This window comes from Pelmatolapia mariae, linkage group LG10_11, assembly GCF_036321145.2.
Source record: "Pelmatolapia mariae isolate MD_Pm_ZW linkage group LG10_11, Pm_UMD_F_2, whole genome shotgun sequence".
NCBI classification, from domain to species: domain Eukaryota; kingdom Metazoa; phylum Chordata; class Actinopteri; order Cichliformes; family Cichlidae; genus Pelmatolapia; species Pelmatolapia mariae.
The window spans coordinates 59,624,970-59,646,653 of record NC_086236.1 but is presented as its reverse complement, the minus strand read 5'-3'; the positions used below and the strand labels follow the sequence as shown (position 1 = coordinate 59,646,653).

At 42.3% G+C, this 21,684-nt stretch overlaps 2 protein-coding genes across 2 annotated transcripts in view; both read right to left on the bottom strand.

The window, feature by feature from the left end:
* Window positions 1–9,349, bottom strand: part of ephb6 (eph receptor B6) — a 45,568-nt gene extending 36,219 nt beyond the window's left edge. The window contains exon 1 of the mRNA XM_063488616.1: window positions 9,242–9,349. Within this exon, the coding sequence (XP_063344686.1) occupies window positions 9,242–9,299 (58 nt within the window). The 5' untranslated portion in view covers window positions 9,300–9,349. The remainder of the gene's footprint in view (window positions 1–9,241) is intronic.
* A 2,074-nt stretch (window positions 9,350–11,423) lies between these two features.
* On the bottom strand, window positions 11,424–21,684 carry slc2a3b (solute carrier family 2 member 3b). The gene is made up of 12 exons (XM_063485725.1): window positions 21,391–21,684; window positions 20,891–20,959; window positions 20,637–20,752; window positions 17,668–17,772; window positions 16,678–16,838; window positions 16,315–16,555; window positions 15,710–15,872; window positions 15,335–15,522; window positions 14,159–14,263; window positions 13,962–14,063; window positions 13,664–13,867; window positions 11,424–13,551 (listed from the first exon to the last, which is right to left on the bottom strand). Exons 3-12 carry the CDS (start codon window positions 20,658–20,660, stop codon window positions 13,300–13,302), a joined length of 1,545 nt encoding a protein of 514 aa, XP_063341795.1. The 5' UTR covers window positions 20,661–20,752; window positions 20,891–20,959; window positions 21,391–21,684; the 3' UTR covers window positions 11,424–13,299.

The window sequence follows — 21,684 nt, the reverse complement described above, 5'->3', positions numbered from 1 at the left end:
GTGGCACCGTGAGCACACTCAATCCTGTCGCATGCCCCAATAAATAAAACAAATAATAAGAAAACTATATCATTTGTGGCTCATGACATGAATCGACCCCACCCCTACTGTTCTCTGACTGCTCTGTAAACAGATTTTTTCGGATTATAGTCACAGATGGACATCCCGCAAATCTGTGCTTCAAGCCTTCCTTTCCCTCCTCTCTTTTTCCCCCCTTTCCAAACCCCTCAGCCTGTCTATCCGTTTTCACCCACTGGCTGGTCTTTATGTCACTCTTAGTAAATTCACACATTTTTCCATGGAAGTCCTCCAGAATTTGGAGTGATATGAATTGTATCAAGAAGAGAATACAAATAGACTGTGACAGCTAAGGATTATATGCAGCCACAGGCATCAGAATAAACAGTTTTTAGTGCCGCGCACGTCTGGGAAGCTTGGCTAGTGGAATTTTGGAGGCAATCGGGATAAAATCAGCTAAAGGGAGAAAGCTAAACTCACCAAGCCAGGGATGCTTAAACCTCCGAATCTTGACAGTATCCATTAGTCAGACACCTTTCAGGCTTTGTTTGACTCCAGCTGGAAACGGTGTGCCATTCCAGCTGTGCGTGATGGCATGCAAACTCATTATTGATTAGTTTCTTGTCCCTGCGAAAAATAATCTTCGGTTTATCAGTGACTAACATGTTATATGTGACCTCATTAAGCACCATTTGATTTATATCAGATAAGCAACAGACACAAATGCTGCAAAAGTGTCATTCCAAATTCAATTAACCTTCTGCTTCAGGGCACAGTCATGCATAAATAACACGGAGCAAACTATTTTTGACATTAATATTTATGCCTCTACTATTTAGTTTCTTGTCGCTGGGCCTTGGGGACAGAGGTCCTTACATCGCCTCCGCTCTTTCTTCCCGGGATAAACCTGTACATGAAGATTACATGGAGGAGCGTTCAAAGTGCTTCATGCATGTCTCATTGCGTGACATTAGCATGTTGAATAATTCACCATGACATCCTAAGATTAGCATTGAAGTGGTGTGTTATGCACACCTTTCAAAGATTAGTTGGAGCTTGGGCACCGTGGCTCTGGTGTGCGTCTGTTTGTGTGTGCGTGAGACAACCATGAACAAAAGAGAGGGACATTTACTGGCAGGTCCACTTGGCAGTAAAAGCCCCTTTATTTAACTCTCAGACAGCCCACTCCATGTGCGCAGAGCACTACAGCATCTCCGTTATTGGTCCATCCGAGGGCTGAGATGCTCGAAGTTTGTCCCTGACAGTTTGACGAAGTGCTGAGTCTGCAATCTGAGCCTGAGTGCTGCGTTAATGCACGCTGGCCTCTTACGTCCTCCTGTTCCACTCTGATTTTTTTTACTCGCTCTGCTCGATAACTCTACCTCCATTTTGTCCCTTGTCCCTTGTATCCTCTTCCTCTCTGCATGTGTGTATTATTCATCCAAAATGTGACAGTAGGGTCTGTCAGATAAAGAGAAACACTCTTCTCTGTTACTGATGGCAGCTCTGCTGTTTGTGTGGAAAGTGGTTTGATACTCAGAGAGAGAAAAGGGGGAGACAATATAGTAGACAAAGCGTCATTATGGAAGAAGAGGCTGGCGGGATTGTGTTTGTGCATATGAATGTGTTTCTTTTGCTCTTTCCCCCTCTCTTTCTGTCCACGGTGTGGGTGTAAATGCTCTTCTGCCTTGTTATAGAGGTGACCTGCATTAGTTCATGAATGTCCCCTCCGCCACTGGAGTGCTCACTTCAGCTGAGTGACCCTCTCTGCTCTCTCCATCCATTTCTCTGAGTCCAACACTTTTCCTCTCTGTGCAGCCATGCATACACCGACACTCTCCAGTGCTAAGTGTAGTGCCGTTGTTCATGTCACGCCTCTTTGACAGCAGATGTATGCTACTTTAACGCCAAATTTTGCAAGGCAGTGGAGCCTCTCCTGACTCACTCTGCAAAGAAATTTGCTGTTAATATTAATGCCTACTAGAGGGATCCGAGTGTAAATTATGCCTTTAACACCAAAGTGAATGCACCAGCAGAGAAGACATAGTCAGCGAGCTCACAGGTAACAACACGTTACAGAAACACACTCATGCACACACACACACACACAAAAAATTCCCACAGTGCCTGCAAGCGTTTTGAGCAGCGGTCAGCTTGTGTTTTGTCTTTTGTCCACTCATCCACCCATCTCCACCCTTTCTTGATACACTCCAGATGCTCCCTCCCACAGACAGTCAGTCAAGGACAAGGCCCTTACCAAACCCTCATTACAAACAACCACAGTGAGAGAGTGATACGCCAAGTCAGAAAGAGAGCAGGAGGAGGTTGGAGGAAAGGAAGGAAGGGGATTAACATGTCTCCAGAAATAAGCATGCACATGTCAAAGGGAGTTATCCCAAAAAAAAAATGAATGAAAGTGCAGCTGCACCAAAGAGCACAAACAACCAGGTTAGATGATCAATCCCTACGTGCAGGCAGCAACAGGCACAGGTAGGAGGACACATCAAAACAACTGATTCTCTGTCTTGATTACAGCATGTTTGCTAAAGTAAAACTGGCAGGCCTGAAGATTTTAAAATTATAGTTTGACTTCTTGAGAGAAACAGTTATTTGCTTTCTGTCAATCTTGTTGGAATAAAAACCTGTTTTAGTTGTTCAGGCAAGCTCGCAGGCAGATTGAAATAACAGGCATTAGTGGGATGGTGGCAAGCAGCAACCACTGCAGTTGAAAAAATGAAGCCAGCACAAAGTGCCAAAAAGTGCAGCTCAAATGTTAAAATGTCCAAATTTAGAGCTGAAATAAACATGTTACAGTCTGGTGCAAAACACAACAGCTGGATGGATTTTTTTTTCAAAATTGTCCAGTTTAAAATGTATTTGCTTTTATTTTCTAGCAGTTATGCAGCCAATGTGTCACCTCAGCTAACTAAATTGGACTTTTGTTGTGTTTGTGCTATTAGGGCCTTTTACATGTTTTTAGAACAATTATCTGACAGTTAAGAAGAAGTCAGTGCTCCAGTTTTGATGAGTGAAATCCTAATGTTTTATTTATTTATTAGCTTGCACTAATCAGGTATCTTTAAGGTATCCATACAGTCTATGGATGCACGTTGCTAAGCTAGCTAGCTAGCGGTACTTGATAACTTAGCACTCTAAATATAGTCAGTTCTGGCTCCAAAAACCAAGATGGTGACGTTAATGGGTCTCTCAACATTCCTGGAAGGGATTCATAGTGTTTCACTTTGTTCTTCACACTGAAAGTGCCACAAAGAGCTGTAACAAATGAAAAAAGTAAGCTTGGGAAAGAAGTTCAAACCCAGCTTACTTTCACACTTCTTCATAGCTGGCCAATCACAGTGTGAAGTGGGTGAGAATATTGTATTGTCAGTTTCAGAAAGTCACAGAAATGGTCCGACAAAGGCCTCCAAATCTGAAGGAGGTAAGGAATATATGACTAAATAAATTGTAGGTAAACTAAATTTAAATGTGGAGACTGACTCTTATGTCTGGTGTTAAATAGGAGACACAAACTGCCACTTAGCTTAGCTTAGCAATGAAGGTGGAAGGTGGGTAAAATCTGCTTGCCAGTTCTCAAAACCTCATAACAAAGGATTTGTTAAAGTATTTTGGTTGGCTAGATCTTTCAGGGTTGATATACTGTGGGTCTGGCATGTTGTATTTCAAGGCCAGGGTAGCAGTTTTCATGTGTGTCTGTGTGGCGCTAAGGCAAGCATCTACAGGTTCTGGTTTAATGTCAGCAGTGCAGACATGAGAGTGGCATCAATTTTCTAACCTCAGTATTATGTCAAGAGCAGATAAAGGTATATCCTACTAAGTTAAAAGTATTTACTTTTTCTTTACGTCTGCATCTAATAAAAATTTTATATTTTTGTGTATAATCTACATTCACATTCACACCTGAGGTTGCCCATGGTAACCCCATGCAGCTCTCTGGGCTGTGGAGGAAGATGGGGAGAATGTGCAAACTCCACGCAGCAAGCCTGCAATCTTGATTCAAACCCAGGACCTTGTTGCTGTGAGCTGACAGTGCTAACCACCACACCGCCATGCCACCCTGCGTCTCACCCTGTAACAGCAGGGAAAGGCTCCAACAGCCCTGAATTAGGTAAGCAGAAGAAAATGAATGGATGGATCTGTGCCATAGGTATGTCATAATTGCAAAACCTATTTGACATGCAGAAGTATGACTAAATGTCATCCTCAACCAGCACACGATTAAACATGTTGGCAACTCCACTACCGAGGTATAATTCAGGTGTAACTTTCTCCTCTTCTTTGATCAAAGGGCTTGATTTTAAAGTCAGGAGCAGATTAGAAATATTTCACTTGTTCATTTTAGTCTGAGAAGTTCAACGTTTTGGAAAGACAAAAACAATCGTGATACAAGTTTTTACTCATCCACCAGGTCAACAGTGACGAATGCTAGGGGTGGAGTTAGAGTTGAGCTTTGTTAAATAGGCAAATGTCACCTTTCAAATAAAGTTTCATATAATTATTTTGGCATAACAGTTTCAATTTTAAATATTTTTCACTTAATCCAAATAAGTAAAAGTACTATAAAAAGTGGGGGGCATTAACCCAACCTAAACCCTACCCCTCACCCGAATGCTAAATGTTTTGCTAGTGGCATGCTGATTGTTAAGAGGTTAATAATTCACTTGAGTGGAGTAATGTGTACAAAGACAAAAGCGTAAACGTTTCTTCTAAACAGGCTTGACTTCTCCATTAATAGACATCCAGTTACCACCAAAAACAGAAGCCGCGAACATCATCTTCTCCACCCTCAATCCTCACCGCTGCCAGATGAAGGAATGCAAGAGATCAGTTTAATTCAAACCCACTGTGTCATTTCTCATTAGTGAAGCCTTCAGCAGCCTAACTCAGCTCTCTCTCCGTTCGGTTGGTGCCAGCACCCAAACTGCCAGGCAGCTGCTTTAATGTGAAATTCAAAACTAAAAACTGCATTCCAGAGTTACAGCGGCCCATGCCACGTGTTCATCTTTTAGTAATTTTTTTTTTTTTGGGCTCTAACTCGTTGCCTGTCCACACAGGCGTATTATCTGTGACGCTATCTGCCACGACATTGCCTGGCTCAAAGCGGAGAGTCTTGGCTCGCCACCGTCTGAGGGCTTGAACCTCTTATATCACAAATGGCAGATGTGTCATTCATTTTAATAAAAGTGGCCTAATGTCATTACAAAGCTCTCAGCATGCTGGAACTAAAAATAAAGCTGGGTCACAGTTAAGTGTTGTAGTGTCAATGATGGGTTGAGTTGAGTCCTCCACTTCCCACCAGCGTGTGATTTCTTGGTTACTGCAGCCCCGTGCACATGCAGGATGGAAGGATGGGCGCAAGAAGCTGCTGAGGGCTTTTAGCGGCATCCATTCTGCAGCACTCCCACTGTGACAAGCATGCCATTTATTTTCTTATCGCACTTTCTCTAGTTGATCATGTCCTGAAAGAGTGGCTTATTACGCCTGGGATAGGGAGGGTACTCTGCCTAATTAATACCCAGTTAAAACCAGAGACAGCAGGAAAGATGGCCCAGATGACCTTAGAGTGAGAATGTCAACATGGCTTTAAATTTATGCAGTCTGGTGTTTCAAGAAGGATTCATGTCCTTTATTTAATTTAAAGCAGCAGTAAAGCAGTGTGTATAGAGTGGCTAGATGGACTTATTATCAGCAGTGTGCACTTAAAATATCAAGGTAAAAGGATCTTACTTGCAGAAAAATGGCCTCTTACATCATTACATCCATAATACTGATGCATCAGTCTGTAAGCAGCATTGTAATCATGTAGCTGTCACAGTATTTGAAAACAGGACCAAAATGCAGGACTCCAGGCAGACACCAAATGGCAAAAATGGACCTTTATTTAGCTGGCAGTCCAACTCCAAAAAAATAAAAGTCCAAAATGAAAACAAACCGATATCCAAAAGGCCATCATAGGGAGCCAGGCTGTTTATATTCACAGTGTAATAAGGGAAGTGGAAATCAGAAATAGGTGCAGAGAATAATGACAGTCACAGGAACGAGGCAAAAGTCAAAGTCAGACGTAGGTGATAACAACTTCCAAAGTTAAACAGGTAAAAGCAAAAGAACCCAACAAAGTAAAGAGAGGCAAGAAAGCAGAATAACATAAAGAAATCAAAACAGTGGCTGCCGGTGGAAACTGTGCTACTGTTGGCTGAAGATAGAGAGGGATGAGAAGATGAAGTCAGAGAGGCAAGCCTGCGATGGTTTGCAGAGGAGAGATAGTGGATATACTGGACAAAGACAGAAGGAAAAGGACAATGGCTGTAGTGAAAGAGGACATGCAGAGGGTTGGTGTGACAGAGGAGGATGCTAGGGATAGGGTGAGATGAAAGAAGATGATCCACTGTGCCAACCCCTAAAGGGAGCAGCCGAAGAAAGAAAAAGAAGAAGGAGAAGGATACCTAACTCAAAACGTACCCAACAGGGAGACAGTAGGTTTTTATACTTTTATAGTGCTGGTGTAGGTTAGTGGTAGATTCACAGCACATTTGAAGGGTGATGAGAGAAACAAAGTCTTTCTGTACAAATTAGTTTTTTGACATTGAAGTGTTTCAAATGTGATATTTAAATGGCGCTATTTGGTAAAGTGGTAACAGCTGGCTGCTTTTTTTGTAAAAAGTTATGCAAAAATTTAGGGAGATATTTTATAACATCATAAGGGTTTTTTTGTAAAATCTTTATGTGAAGCCCTGCGATAGACTGACAACCCGTCCACTCGTCCTATGATGGCTGGGATAGGCTCCGCCCGTCCTCACTCCCAACCGATGGCAGGTAATGGCTGCCCCTCCCTGAGCCTACTTCGGTTTCCGAGTTTTTCCTTCTCACTGTTGGGAAGTGCTTGCTCATAGGGCGTAGTCTGATTGCTGGTGTTGTCTCTGTAATATCTTCCTCTACCTCTTTACCTTACAATACGTATTAGATTTGGAGCTATAGAAATAAAATGGAATTGAATGGAATTAAGTGTAGGGAGTAAAAAAAAATTGCATTTTCTTCAGAAATGTAATTAAGTAGAATTATAGAAGAAACGTTTTATTTTACGTTGAGAGAAATGCATGAATTCATTAATCAATGTTGTCGTTAAAATAAAGGATCTATACATTTTTTGAGCAGCCTGTTGCCATCTGGTGATAATCAGAAGAGATTACCTTTTCAAGGCATGAAACAAGTTTAACTAACAGTGCAAGGTTAATTCCTGGAACCGCATAGTTCAGTGAGCATCGCTGCAACTCCGCTCAGCTATGATGGAAAGGGCCGGAGGGGCATCAGGTGTGTCTCCCGTTCAGGCCCTTCCTTGGGTGTGAGGTGTTAATCCAAAGTGAACACGCAATCCTCGACACAGATTCGTACAGTTCAGAGGCTCCACATCAACAATGCATGTGGGCGAATGGAGCAACACTTACACATGGCTGCATTTGAGAGACGCAAATCAGTTGTCGCTCACACCTCTTGTGATTTGTCTTCATGAGAAGCGGCAAAGATTTAGGTTTTTTCTTATCTAGGAAAGAGGAAACTATTGAAAAAAATGACACTTCCTCATATCTTGTGATATAAAAATAGACAAAAATTTGGATTTTTGATGCAGATATAGTGTACTTGAAAAGCAGATGGCTCACATTTCACAATAGAAAGAACGACTTTAAAAATAGTTAACATGCAGCTATATCCAGTCGGTCCAGACGTCATTTGCTGCGATGAAAGCCCAGGCAGATGCCAAACCGTCCATTCACGATGTAACTGGATGTTTCACTTCATGTGGATTTATAGGGACGCCCATGCTATTGGGTTAATACTGTATTATGTCGAGCTCTGTTTCAATTACACAGAGTCAGTATGGGCTCGTTACACTGCCCGGCCTCTCTCCTCGCAGTCATTCTGTCTCATCTTAGTCCAAGCCATCTGTTACAAGCGCGGCTCGAATCCACGGCGTGAGGCTGACATATAAGTTACCACTGTAACAGACTATTACTGACACACACCTCGCAGTAAACTAAAGCCAAAGAAGAAGATGAGCGTGAACAGGTGCAGCTCTTTGCAACATAGAGACATATCCTTTGAAAGTAATTGCGTGCTGACTGCTGACACCCTCTCTAGTGCTGGGGACAGGGTGTAGGAGCGGGAGCTATGTATAGGCCGAATCTAAAGGCATGTATGCACCTATAGCCACACACATATGGAGACACACACGCACACACATATATATATACACACACAAAGCCAGTTTGAGTCATCATGTTTTTGCAGGTTTCTCAAGTCAGCCCACTCTGATCTGACAGAACACTTCATAGATGGAGTCTCACTTAATTATCCATCTTTTTCAGACTGTCTGTCACTCGCTCTCTTTCTCTCTCTCTCTGACACACACAAACAGTCACTCAGTCTTGCACTTTTTAAAGCACACATTCTTTCCATTTATGTAAGCAAAGCATTAAAAGTTACCAGGAGAGAACAGGAGAAACAGGAGACACTCTTTAAGGACACCAGTGCAAAAGAAATAAAACGGGGGGGCAATGATAAGAAGAAGAGGGGGCCTGCGGCTGTCACATCCATGAGATCATGTGTGACATGGGAGGGGGGTGGGAGGTCACCGAGTGCATAGCAAAGAGAAGGGGTTATGCGGCTTATTATTCATTTGTCTTCTGCCTTATTTCCATATCCTTTTGTTGCCGGAGCTTGATAGGTCCTGGCACGCACCTGGCCCTTCCGTGCCAACAAACTACTATCTGATGTGCTTCTACAGTGGTGCACACAAGCATCTGCATGCATATTCATGTGCACTGTTGCTTTGAGACACAATACAGAGCCCAGAAAACTAAGGGCTGTCTAAGCAGGGGTAAAGGTGGTAATTATTCCGGGGGTCCCAAGGTCCAGGTGGAGGACTCATAATCCAGGGTGGCTTGACTCGTAGCGTGGCAGACTAATGTGCCACAGTTTCACACATTGTCAAAGTCCCATTAATTCCCACAGAAGCTTGTTCTTAGAGAGCTATAACAGTTGCATACTAAGTGCCCATCCTTCACTTGTGGACTTGTTTCAGGAACGTGATGAGAGCGCTGTACAAACACGCCATCAAGCTTTATGACCAAACACACACACACACACATACACGCGCGCGTGCGGTCACAGGTTTGACGTGAATAAATGCAATCAAAAGTTTGGTTCTTACCTTCCTCAGCTGAGTTAGGCTGGAAAAACAGACAGAGAGACAGAAAGACACTCCACATCTCCACTACAGAATGACACTGACAGGGAGAGAGGGAGGGAGAGAGTATGAAAGAGAAAGAGGGAGATAGAGTGAGTGTGTGTGACAGAGCAAGAGGTGGGGGGGTGGAGAGGGGGTGGAGTCTGTTTGCTCCCTTTATCTAAGAAAAAGAGAGAGAGAGAAAGAGAGAGAGGATTGGGGGTGGATGGATGAATGGATGAGGGAAGCAGAAAAATATTTACAGAGCAGCAGATACAATAAGTACGCTGCCAAGTGAGGAAGTAAACAAAACACTGTTGTCACAGAGACAGGAGGAGAGAACGAGTGAGAGGAGGAAAGTAGGAGAGAGGGGTTTTTTTCTTATCTGGGAGAAACAAAGACAGAGAGGAGAGCCGACAAGAGAGTGACAGAGAGTGAAGCGAGAGAATTAATAAACAAGTTTTTCTGGTCTTTAAAACAGCCGTCTAGACACGACTAACGGCGTCCATTACAACGCTGGCTGGCAGACTGTGGCATCCCTCTCATGTCTGGACACTGTGCTAACCCGCATTTTTTCAAGCTGTGGCATGTGAGAGTGACCAACTTTTTTTCTTTTGCTGTTCTTCTTGATCTCACTCAGATCAGCCTTTATGGAAAATGAATATAATTTAGACACGTTTTTTGGGACGCTCGCCATCCTTCATGTGGCTTCATGCTCTAACACCCCTCCACCACAACCACCACCCTACTCTCTCAGACACACTCCTCGCCTCATAGGACAGCTCATCCAGACAGTATGTAGACACGCAGGCACACACACACGCACACACACACAGCTGAGCAGCCCTTCTGGTCTGTGCACGCCACTAGCTGGCCAGCCTGCAGTACTGCAGCTTGTTGATGGGCTTTCATGCTCCAGTTCACTGCTGTGAGTAACTGCCGTGGACTCTTGCAGGGAGATGTGCTGTGTGGGTTTGACACAGTTAGATGGCCCCATTCCCAGCCAGCCAGGGGGCCCCTTACCAAAGGCTGTGTGCTTCTTCGATGGGCTGAGGTACACAAGGTAAAGCCAAACAGGAAATGGAAGATTATATTGTATAGCTAAAGCGACCAATCAGACTGAAGCTTATCTTGTCCATCGTCAGAAAAATTTTGATATAAGCAAAAAAGGGAAAAAGGTCATTTCAGCTTTCACTCAGAGCAGGTAGCTTTACATCTTGGATTTAGCAGATTTTTATGCCAGATGGCCCTCTGACACAACAGCCAAGGGATTTGTGTGTCCTCATGGAATCAAACTGGGCACCTTTTTGCTTCTCAGACAAATATGTAAACATCTACAATTGACTTGTGCGCCTCACTAGGGGAGAAATTTCAATCTCAGTCTGGTTGTCCACATAGGTGCTTAGAAATGAGATCACCCTTTTGGAGCACAGGTATGGGGTTTAGTCTGTCACACAGACCCGATTCAGTGTGACTCCGATCATTGTGAATAAATGATTAATCTGCTTAGAAATCATGGAAAACTGGAGTCGCTAACAGCTTTTAATGAATTCAGTGTAATGCAGGCACGTAAACAAATAGTGGGATGTAAATTATCTGTAGCCCACAGGTACTCAGCAGACTCTTCATCTGTCAAAGCATTATGGAAATTTGAGCCATGATCGCAGCTTAAACTGAAGACGGATAATGTATTACAATACTAATGACAAAAACCTTTAATATCAACTTTCGCCTCAGTTTTGTCTGCGAGCAAATTCTAAATGAAGCATCGTAATCAGTGTCTTTTTGCTATTCTGAAAAGCGAGTCCCTTTGGATGTGACCTCAGAAACACGAGATCAGTGATTTAAAAACAGATCACAGGAAGTTCCCTCTGCGTCTTCTGATTTGATTTTTGAGCTCGTAACAAAAATGTCAACACAACACACAAATGTATTATTTAAACCTGATTCATCAACAGCGGCGCTCGTGGCTTGTGTTGTATTACTGCGCCTCACAGCTCACTGAGGTTTTTCCACAGCGAAACGAGAAGGAAACGCTGCAGTGGAGAAGTGGTTGCCCGATGGATTACCACAGAGCGACAGTTAACATTAAACATTCATGATAACTAACTGGCTTTGACTTGTGGCCTTATAAACTTACAAAACTTATGATGTTTACGCTCATTAGTCAGGCGGCACTTTTCCCTTGAAACATGTAAAACTTTTTCTTCTTGGTTTCTCTAAGCCAAGTGTCTCGCACGAAATGCAGAGCAGCAAAGGTCATCTCTAACTCTGACACACGCTCAACTTGGCTAATTGCTTCTGTTTATTTACACAAACAAAAAAGAGATAACAAAAGAGCAAAATATACATATTAAAAATGTGAAAACTGCAAAGCAACACAACTGTGTCTGATACAGTGATGCTAGGAGTGCAGAGTGCAAGAAAAATCAAAGTGGAAGTGACAGGTTTCACAAGTGAAAACTGCACACCTCTCGAGCACATGCGACATATTTACATGTAACAGGCACAAACAGTATGCGCAATTATTATTCAGTAGTCTGACTGCCAAAGTGCTAACATAACCCTGCTAAGCTCATCAGTTTGTGCACACCCAGAAGAAGATGCTGCTCAGTGTGCAGTAACTGGAGCCTTTACAATACATACACATCATTTCAAACAGTTAGAAACAAATGCAAACAATGATACTTCGGTTCTAAAATAAATACAATTCACGTAGTGTTTTTTTTTTTAATTCAACATCGTCTAGCGTGTGTAATGACCTGTTTTGACTGAGATGTGTGTTTAGTTATCAGTAGACCGCAATGTGCTTCTACACATCCCTCAAATGAGGTAACAGTTTCACACTAGCAAATACTTTAAAACACTGCTTTAAAACTGTATTTTATTTTACGACCTACTTTGCAATAGCTGCTTCTCTCAAATGCTCTACAGATGTGGAAAGAGTTTCAAGTACAGTGGTGGATAAATATCCTTTCTGTGCTGTAACAGTTAGGAGCTATAAACGTACACATTTGGCCACCTGAGTTTCTAAAATCCAATCTGAGCTGTAAACGCTAGCAGTTTTTTTTTTCACGTTCTACTTTGTACCCTGCAGTGAAATCTGCAAACTAAAGAGGTAAGCTTTTGTTTTTTTGAGAAGCCTTAAAGAGGCTTTGTTCAGGCTTGGCAGTGCTAGACTACGTCTCTCTCATCCTCATACAAATATTACATTTGATGCAGACGGCTCCGGCTTACAGAAGTCGCCTTGTTTTATTTCTTTCTCGGCACAAACGCTGTCGCATCCAAACAGCGGACAAGCAGAGACATCCTTTGCTGTCAGGGGATGTGGTGCTACTGCTGGATGAGAGGAAGTCTTTGTTTTCTACATGCATAAATATATTTATTCAAAATCTATATGGATCTGAAGTGGAGAGGAACTGCTGCTAAACCCTCCTCAGTGCTTTTTTTTCTGCCTCAAGGCAGGCAACAAGGCATTTCAGACAGGACAGCAAGTCAATCTTTTCTTTTTTGGGGGTCAAACAACCGAACTCCAAATCCGTCTTTTCAAGCTTGACCTCAATACATAAACCCCCAAATCCTGCAACCTTTTAACACTGTTGGTAGCTGAAGACCTCACACAGAACATATGCTGATCTTCTTAAAAAAAAGGATGGGAGCTGGCACCGGAAATGTCAACAAACCTTAAATACTGGTAATTCATTTAAGTGTAGACCGTGTTTAAAGCAGGATTAAAGAGGAATTCTGTCCATTAATTAAGCATTTCTAGCTGGGAGGGATCTTTAAAAACACTCTTTCATTTTTTTAAAAGGCACTTTAAAAGCACACATATAAAATACTAAAACTTATTTTTTGCATTAGTACACTGAAATGGCTTCTTCCAAACACATACCTTTCATTATTTCTGACTTATGCAATATAACTTAATATATAAATATAAAATAGTATATATAATAATAGAACTTTTACACTAGCTATGTGCAAGGCCCATGTTTGTCGGCTTTGTTTTGCACCAAATCTTCCTTCGTATCTTCTACAGTTTTTCATTTTGCTTCTGAAGGAAGATTCACCATGGGAACTTTTTCTGTGGGGGACATCGGTGCAGGGTCTTTGTTTTCAACCACAACTGCCTCAGGCACCGGGGAATGGGAGGGTTTTTCCACCCTGGCGGCGAATCCCTGTGCAATGTCGTCAAAGGTCCTCCCTTTTGTCTCAGGAACTCGTAGGTAGGTGAAGATGAAGAACAAGATGAGGAGGACCATAAAGATGATGAAGACGTAAGGGCCACAAATTTCCTGGGAAAATCAGAGGGATGTTTGTTGTGAGACAAACTGGAAGACGACTAATATTTTGTACATGTGTGTGCATGTGAACATTTTCTGCAGGGATGATAAATGTGAAAAATACCTCCAGTCTAGGGAAACCCAGCCCCACCAGGAAGTTGGCAGTCCAGTTTGAGAAACCAGAGACGGCCATGGCTGCAGGTCGGGGCCCCTGGGAGAAGAGCTCAGCCACGATGAACCAGGGGATGGGACCTGGACCCATCTCAAAACTGGCAACAAAGCCAAACACAGCCACAATTGCCAGATAACTTAGAGATGGGGTGGTCTTCTGCTCGGAGAAAGAAACAGAGAGCATGAGGAAAAGATGTAATGCAGCAGCAATAGGCTGGCTTCTCATTTTTATTTTACAGCGAGGAACTCACCACTAAGGACAGGGAGATGGTCATGATCAGGGCGCAGATGGCCATTCCACCCAGTCCAATCAGGTGCAACGTCCTGCGTCCCGCCCGTTCAACCAGGAAGAGCTGGAGTTCAAAGAAACGCAATTATCGACTGACATTCAACATAATATTTAACCTGCACTGGATTAACTAAACCACCTGCGCACTCAGACACTTACAGAGACCACAGTAAACACTGTGTTGACGACTCCAGCGCCGATGGTGGCGTAGATGGGCTCAGATACACCAGCGTTACTAAAGATGCCTGTGGAGTAGTAAAAGACCTGAAAGAGGACATGAAGGAAAAGTCAGTTAATATTGATTCGGATGAATAAAAAGTGCTCAGAACATGATTTCACTGCACATGCATCAGTTTGTTTTTAGACGCTTTTTGGCAGATCAAAAAAAAAAAACAGCTGAAGTTGATGCTGCAGATGGAGCAAGACTTGCATTTGAGTCTAGCAACATGAAAGAAGTGAAACAATATGAACACTTAATTAATACTATCATATTTAGGGTATTTTTCTTTTCCATCACAACAAGATTAACAGAAGGTTTTATAAAAAATCTTTATTATATTGTAAGTTTTTGTAATTATGTGTTTATTTACTCATTCATTTCTGTATTTATTTTCTATTACACTCAGTTTTTCCTCTCTGTCTTTTTTTTTTTGCCTCATCACTAACCCCTGATATATTATCTGATTCTCTTGTAACAAAATTCTCCTTTATGCTCAGCAGCTACAGTAGTCACACAGTGGCTTTAATAGTTTCTTTCCTCCTGTTGAGGCTGGAAACAAGGTTGCTGAGAGCAGTGAGAGTGCAAGGATACAGTGCAGACCTGAATGGAAATTCTCCATGTGTAGTCATTTGACTATACAAAATCTGATAAATGCACGTTTTGGAACGGTTGCACAAAAAACGATTCGCGTAGCAGCGTGTAAAACTGCACCAGCGTCTTTCTGGTGAGTGATATGGGTCATGAGTGTTAATGTTGCAGCCTTTAGCTCCAGGCTGCTTCACAGTGATTGTCAGGTCAGACACAGCAGCTGCTAATGAATTTAGTCAGCCTGGTTACATGACCTTATTAACAAAATAGCTATTAAATACCACTGTGCTTATCTTCTTCCAATCAGCCTTAAATTATTCCACTCGATCTAACATTGCCCGAAGCCAAGAAGCACATCTTCTTACATGCTTGTCAAAAACATTTGTGTGAATTCAATGAATGCTCCTTTAAGCATTCGTGGCTAACTTTAAAGATCGCTTTTCTCACATGACGCTTTCTCACAGTCTGACATGTGCTAATTATATCCCTATCACGCCGCTGTATTATGGGATGTGACGTCTACTCACAGCGTTGATGCCAGACAGCTGCTGGGAGAGCTGCAGGATAATAGCGATAATGATTGGCTGGCGATAGTTTGGCGAGCGGAACAGTTCTAAGATGGTCACTTTCTTTTCCATGGCCATCTTATTCCCTTCTTCCTTCATCTCTTGAATGTCATCATCCACGTCTTCAGTGCCACGCAGACGCACCAGAGCTACAAAAAGTAAAATAGATAAAAGAAAGAGGAGGAGGAGGTAAGTATAAGTAAGAAAAAAGCAGCCTGGAGTGTTATATAACAAAGTAAAGTTTCCCACACATCATTAAAAATCAGTCAGAATCGGTCTCACCAACCCGACTTTGCCAACTTGGTTTGTAAGTATGCAAACTGACTTAAGACTGACCTTTTCTAGCCTCCTCCTCTTGTTTGAGAACAATGAAGAGGTAGCGAGGGCTTTCAGGGCAAAAGGGCAGCATGATTGTCTGCAGTACGGCAGGCAGGATAGTCAGAGCGAGCAGGAGAGGCCACAGAGTGTCTGAGCCCAGCAAAAACTCCAGACCAAAGATCTGAGGAACACACAGCAAAAATAATGAGGGAATGAGGTGCATAAAATTGACCCATTTGAGTCAATTTACTCCTGGTATATGAAATTCTTCTCTTTCAGCTATGAGTACACAGACACGCACACACAGGTACGTGCAGAAAAGTGTGAGCTCTCCAGTGTTTTTAGCTACACTGCCTTTTATCAGAGCAGTGTCTGTTTCCTCTTTCATTATACACACTCTGTCATGTGAAATTTATTCATGAATATGATTGGAGACATTTGATGAGGGACACCATTTTGATGAAATGAGGTGGAAAAAAGCAAAAAGTGTGTTACTTCAAATAAAAATAAAAAGTGTTCGGCTTATAAAACATGGTATCTGTTGAGAGTAAATGTGGCCTTCTATAAAAAGGAAAAGATTATTATGTCGGTTTGCATGTTTAGTGTTGAGCGTGATTGTGTACCTGTGCCACCAGGATGCCAATAACTACACCCAGCTGGTGCAGCGTGCCGAAGGCTCCGCGGACAGCGGTGGGAGAGATCTCGCCCACGTACATGGGTGTCAGACCCGTGCATAGACCACAGAACACACCGATGATGAACCGGCCGATGATGACCATCTCAAAAGATTGACTCAGAGTTGCCAGTCCCATCATACCGCCACCGAGTAGAGCCAGGATGTTGTTCATCAGCATGGACTTTCGCCTGGTGGTAAGACACAAAAACAGAAGTGAAATAGGTAACCAGGGAAATCAGAGTCTGTAAAGCACTCTCAGTAGTAGATCGTTTGGTCCCACCACCACAGTGTTTATCTTTGATTTTCTCACCTGCCAAATTTGTTAACCATTGCTCCAACAGAGAAGGACCCGATCATGCCTCCCACGCTAAAGATGGCCACAGCAAAACTCCACACCAGAGTAACTGTCTGTGGCTCAAAAGGCTCCCCGTATCGGCTCTGAGACACATTAGTGAAAAATGTCCGCAGTTTCTGACAAAACAAACAAAAAAAGGTTGGAGTGTTAAGATTATTATTATTTCACGAAACATCAGTAAAGTCTACCAGATGTAGTGTCACTTAGGGGGTGTTTTTAACTCTTCCACATGGGGGCAGTATAACTTTTACCATCCTCATTATACAAATGAGAGCAGACATGTAGGCCAGAGGCATCCAACTCCAGGCCTCAAGGGCCGGTGTCCTGCAGGTTTTAGATATCACCCTGGGTCAACACACCTTAATTAAATGATTAGTTCATTACCAAGCATCTAGAGAACTTTAAGACATGTTGAGGAAGTAGTTTGGCCATTTAAATCAGCTGTGTTTGATCAAAGACACATCTAAAACCTGCAGGACATCGGTCCTTGAGGCTTGGAGTTGGACACCCCTCATGTAGGTCAAATGTTAATACTGACCACCAGAAATGTCTCAACTGTGTATCATTTCAGTCATCACTGCAATAATATGAGGGAATGAGAGGGATGCATATATGATTAATGTAGGAATGGTGCAGACTGCTTTAATGTTCTCTGTAGAGGTGGATGTGGTTCAGGAGGAACATCTACTAATCAGAAGGATGGTGTTTCGATTCCTGGTTGGTCCAGTCTGCATGCCAAAGTATCCTTGGGCAACCCCTAGTTGCTCACAATTTTTAATAAGAGTGTGAAAGTTACATAGAAAGCACTTAGGAAAAAAAGTGCTTGTATGAATGTGGTTGAATGGGTCAGTGAGACATGTTACATAAGGCACTACATAAGAACCAGTCCAGTTATCATTTTGAAAACGTGGGAAAAACTGTGCATGAACTCAATCAATCACACACCTGCTCGGGTGCATTGATGACGCCGGTGTTGTAGCCAAATTGTAGGGAGCCGATGACTGCTGTTGAAACGCAGTAGAGAAGGTAAGGCGTCAACTTCTTCTTGGGCTGTTGAGAGAGGAGAAAACACCGAGTTATTATCTATTGCCACAATAAATTGCCTATGAAGCCTCTCTCCAATCAGTCCCTCAGTTTGAATGTCCTCTTCTGGGCTTTACAAAGCTTTCGTTGTTTACAGTCACACTGGTAATTACAAACAATGAGCCTTTCTCCATCTGCTCTCGCTTCTTGTTTTCGCATCGCTGCATTAGTAACTGTAGGCCCGCTGCAATGCAACAAAGCGCCGTGATTTGTGGCTCTGAGGTATTTCCCTGATAAGTAGCTAAAGACACCCTGAGAGACTAAGTCTGAATCCTATTGTGAGTGTTTGCTCCTGCTTGTTTCAGAATTAAAATGGGCTTAGCGCATACTAACAAGCTAATACACCTCACATTAATCCCTTACACTGGCACGGTTTGCTTGAGGAGTGACATTTCCAATATGTAAAATCATTCAGCTAAGGAGAACTGAACACTGGTTTAAATGACGCCGTACTTCAGTCATGCTACGTGTGGGCAGCATAAAGAGAAAATGTGACTCTCGATCCAAGTTTCGCTTTGACTTTAAAACTAACCTAACGATTACATCCTTACAGATTGTTACATAACAATCTCTAAGAACTGTTGCAAAAGCTTTCCTTCATGTCTCCGATCTAATGAGGAAAGGCTAATGTCCAAACAGGCTCATTAATTAAAGGAAATCCATGTTAATCAAGTTTAATCCATCTAGTTTCGAAATCTGCTGCTGATGCAACATTAACTCGACTAAGCAGCATCCGTGAAACATTCATCAGATGGATTAGGAGCCTGTTTTTTATAGTTTCTCAAGTCAAAAACAGACACTTTTAGAAACAGTCCTGCCAAGATAAGCACACAGAGACTTGTCCATTTATCGTACATGATATCACTGTCTGGACAGATTAAACATCTTGAAAGTTTTTGAGAACAGACTGCCTCAATATTAGCAACATTCTGACTTCTAAACAGCTGCTCACAGACTGCCTCAAACAAGCTGCCCATTTTTGCATGTGGTTAACCCTTTTTTCAAATGCTACATTTTTACAGGAAACCAAATTCCCGTACTATCACCAAAACAGGAAAAATGCTGGTGCAATGTAGCTATCTTAAACTGCCACATGGCTCAGAATGAAAAAGTAGTTTACAGCACTCATTTCCAGTGTGCTGTAGTTATCAGAAAATATCACATGGCTCAGAATGAAACAGCGTGCAAGAGGAACTGACGAGCCAAATAAAGACAGAGGGCTGATAAGTGACAATATTTCACCAGGACTGAGGCTGCACGCTGCACTGCTTCTCACTGAGATATCACCGCTTAAAACAAGCTGAACGTACAGGTGTTAGGGCGGAATTAGCTATTTGTGACATTCAATAATGTGTGGGGTCTGTGCGGTTGCAGTCAGTCCTGCTTTTAGAAAACTGCAGTAGTAATGAGGACATACGTTGGTGAACTAAAGACAATTTCACAATTCCAGTTAGTTCTAATTCAAACTAAGACTTTTAGATGCGAGGGAAGAAAAGGTAAAAATGTTGGAAGTGACCTCATTTTTGAGAATAACAGTGACATTACCACTGCGTTATCTGAAGAGCAAATAAGAGTTATGTGTGTCTGATTGTGGAGGAGATGGAGGCTGAGTGTAGCGGGTGCTCCTGGGTGCATGTGTAAACGTGTGTGTTACCTAAGATGTGACTTTAAAATCACCCTTAAAAAAATCCCCTCTTACTGGGGCGTGTCCAGCTGAGCAGCGGAGCATTACATATCTTACAACCATAACGCATCTGACTCTGGGTTGTATCGACTTGTCCCGAGGCATGCGGTTGTACAGTCATGCATTCACATGTTTGTTTATGCATGTGCCATTTGTAGGTTACTAGTAACATCAGCAGCCAAGCCCACAGTGTTGCTCAATATCTATTTTTCTTTAATGACTTTGGAGTAGAATTTGCATACTAGTCCAACTTTGGTTTGCAACTAAGGATTCAGCTAAAAGAAAAAAAGAAAGCATCAGTCTGCAGCTGCTTGAACTTCGCCTTCTAAACTCGACTCTCTTAAATTCTTGTCTTACTGCTGACTGATTTTTCCTCTCACATTAATAATAGAATAATAAAATATAAATAAGTACATGCAGTTAGTCTAGATTGATGCCTGTCTTAAAATAATAATAAAATAGGAAAGCAGAACTCAGCTTCCACATTCATGCTATCATGCAATTGTCTGGCCTGTCCAAGATTATGTAAAGAAAAAAGTTAAGAAATAACCATGAAAATGAAGTAACTGCAAGAAACGTCTTGCAAAAGAGAAACCGCAGCAATGCTTTGCAAAATGCTAAGTTCAGAGATAGCAGGGAAGCAGGTGCATTAAGCTCATTTATATGAGCAATAACACTAACTCCTCTGTGCTGCACGCATCACAACATTGTGCTATTGTTATAAGGAAGTTTGCAGTCGGACTGCTATGCCCTCATCCCACCTCTCTCCAAGGCAGGACGCAATAAAAACAAGGAACTATGACATGCTCAAGTTCAGACTTGCCAGCCAACAGTCTCGACTCCCAATCACACTCTCTTACTCATGTCCTGAAGTGCTCAAACCCTCATCCGCCACTCCTGCTTTTGCCAACATGGAAAAATACAGAAAACCAGCAGGTCTATTGTATAAGGCTCACTCCGACTTGCCTCACATAAACTCATCCTTTGGTGGTTTTTGGTAGTGAAACTCAGCATCCGTTCCAGTGCAACGCATTTGGCTCATTGTCAAAAAGGTTCAAATTGATTTCTGATCATGAAAATGAATGCCAATGAAAACAATACCAGCGACACTTATACAAGAGCATAAGCGAAAGACTATGATGTTCACCTTGTCATCATCCAGATGCTGCATCCTGATCTCTTCTGTTTGATGTTCACAGAAAGGACAGCGGGAGTCTTAATTCTTTATGCGCACACCTGTGTGCAAGCAGTCAGCAGGAAAACCTGAAAAACAATAAGCAAAGCAAACACACACATTAACCATATTTTGATCAAAATCCAGCATCAGACAATCTTTATGGATCTCGAGGTTTACAAAGAAAAGAAGCCTCTTATATATATTAAGAGCTATAGAGTACGTACCCCTAATGGATTCTGTTAAGGGAGACTCTATGCGCAGGCAGTTGAGACACTTCTCGGCAATGTGTGAATCTGTCAGTTGTGATGGAGAATTTGTTAGAGCAATGACAGTAAGCCCCTCCCTCTATTTCTCTGTTCACCTTCCACTTGTTCGCTCCCCAGTTTTAAAGTTATAAAGAGTGAAAAAGTGATATAACCTCATCTTTCCCAATTAAATTACTGCCCTGCCTTATTTCCTATCCATATAAAGCACAAAATAACGCTTCAGTGATGTCTACAGAGAGCATTATAACCCATGTGGTGCGATGGAGCCGGAGATGATGCTGAACTGATGTCCGGATTAAAGTTTAAAAATGTTTTACACCCAACAGGCTACTTTAACACTTTTATATGAGCAGTATCACTAAAGAATATAACAATTAAGTTCAAGCAAAGTAAATCTCTTTACAGTAATAAATGACATAAATGAATCAGCAAAGTAAGTTTAAAAATTAAAGTTTTACCGCTTTGTTGGGTTTGTGCCAGCCTCTGTGTATCCAGTTTAAAATAAACCTCGTATCTACACCTCTTATGTATCTTCAAAATTAAGTCCGCCTTCCTATGGGTGTGTTCTAAAGAAACCTAGACGCGCTTGGCGGCACGTTGCCCTGTCTTACTCATTCTTGACGAAAGCACACGATGCGTAAAGTTTCCGATCTGGGCCGATCACTTCGTAAGAAATGGCACAGCCGAGCTTCCGCTCAGCTGCAGAGAGAGAGAAAGGGGTGGACGGGGGGGACGTGCTCCTGGCCGCGTGC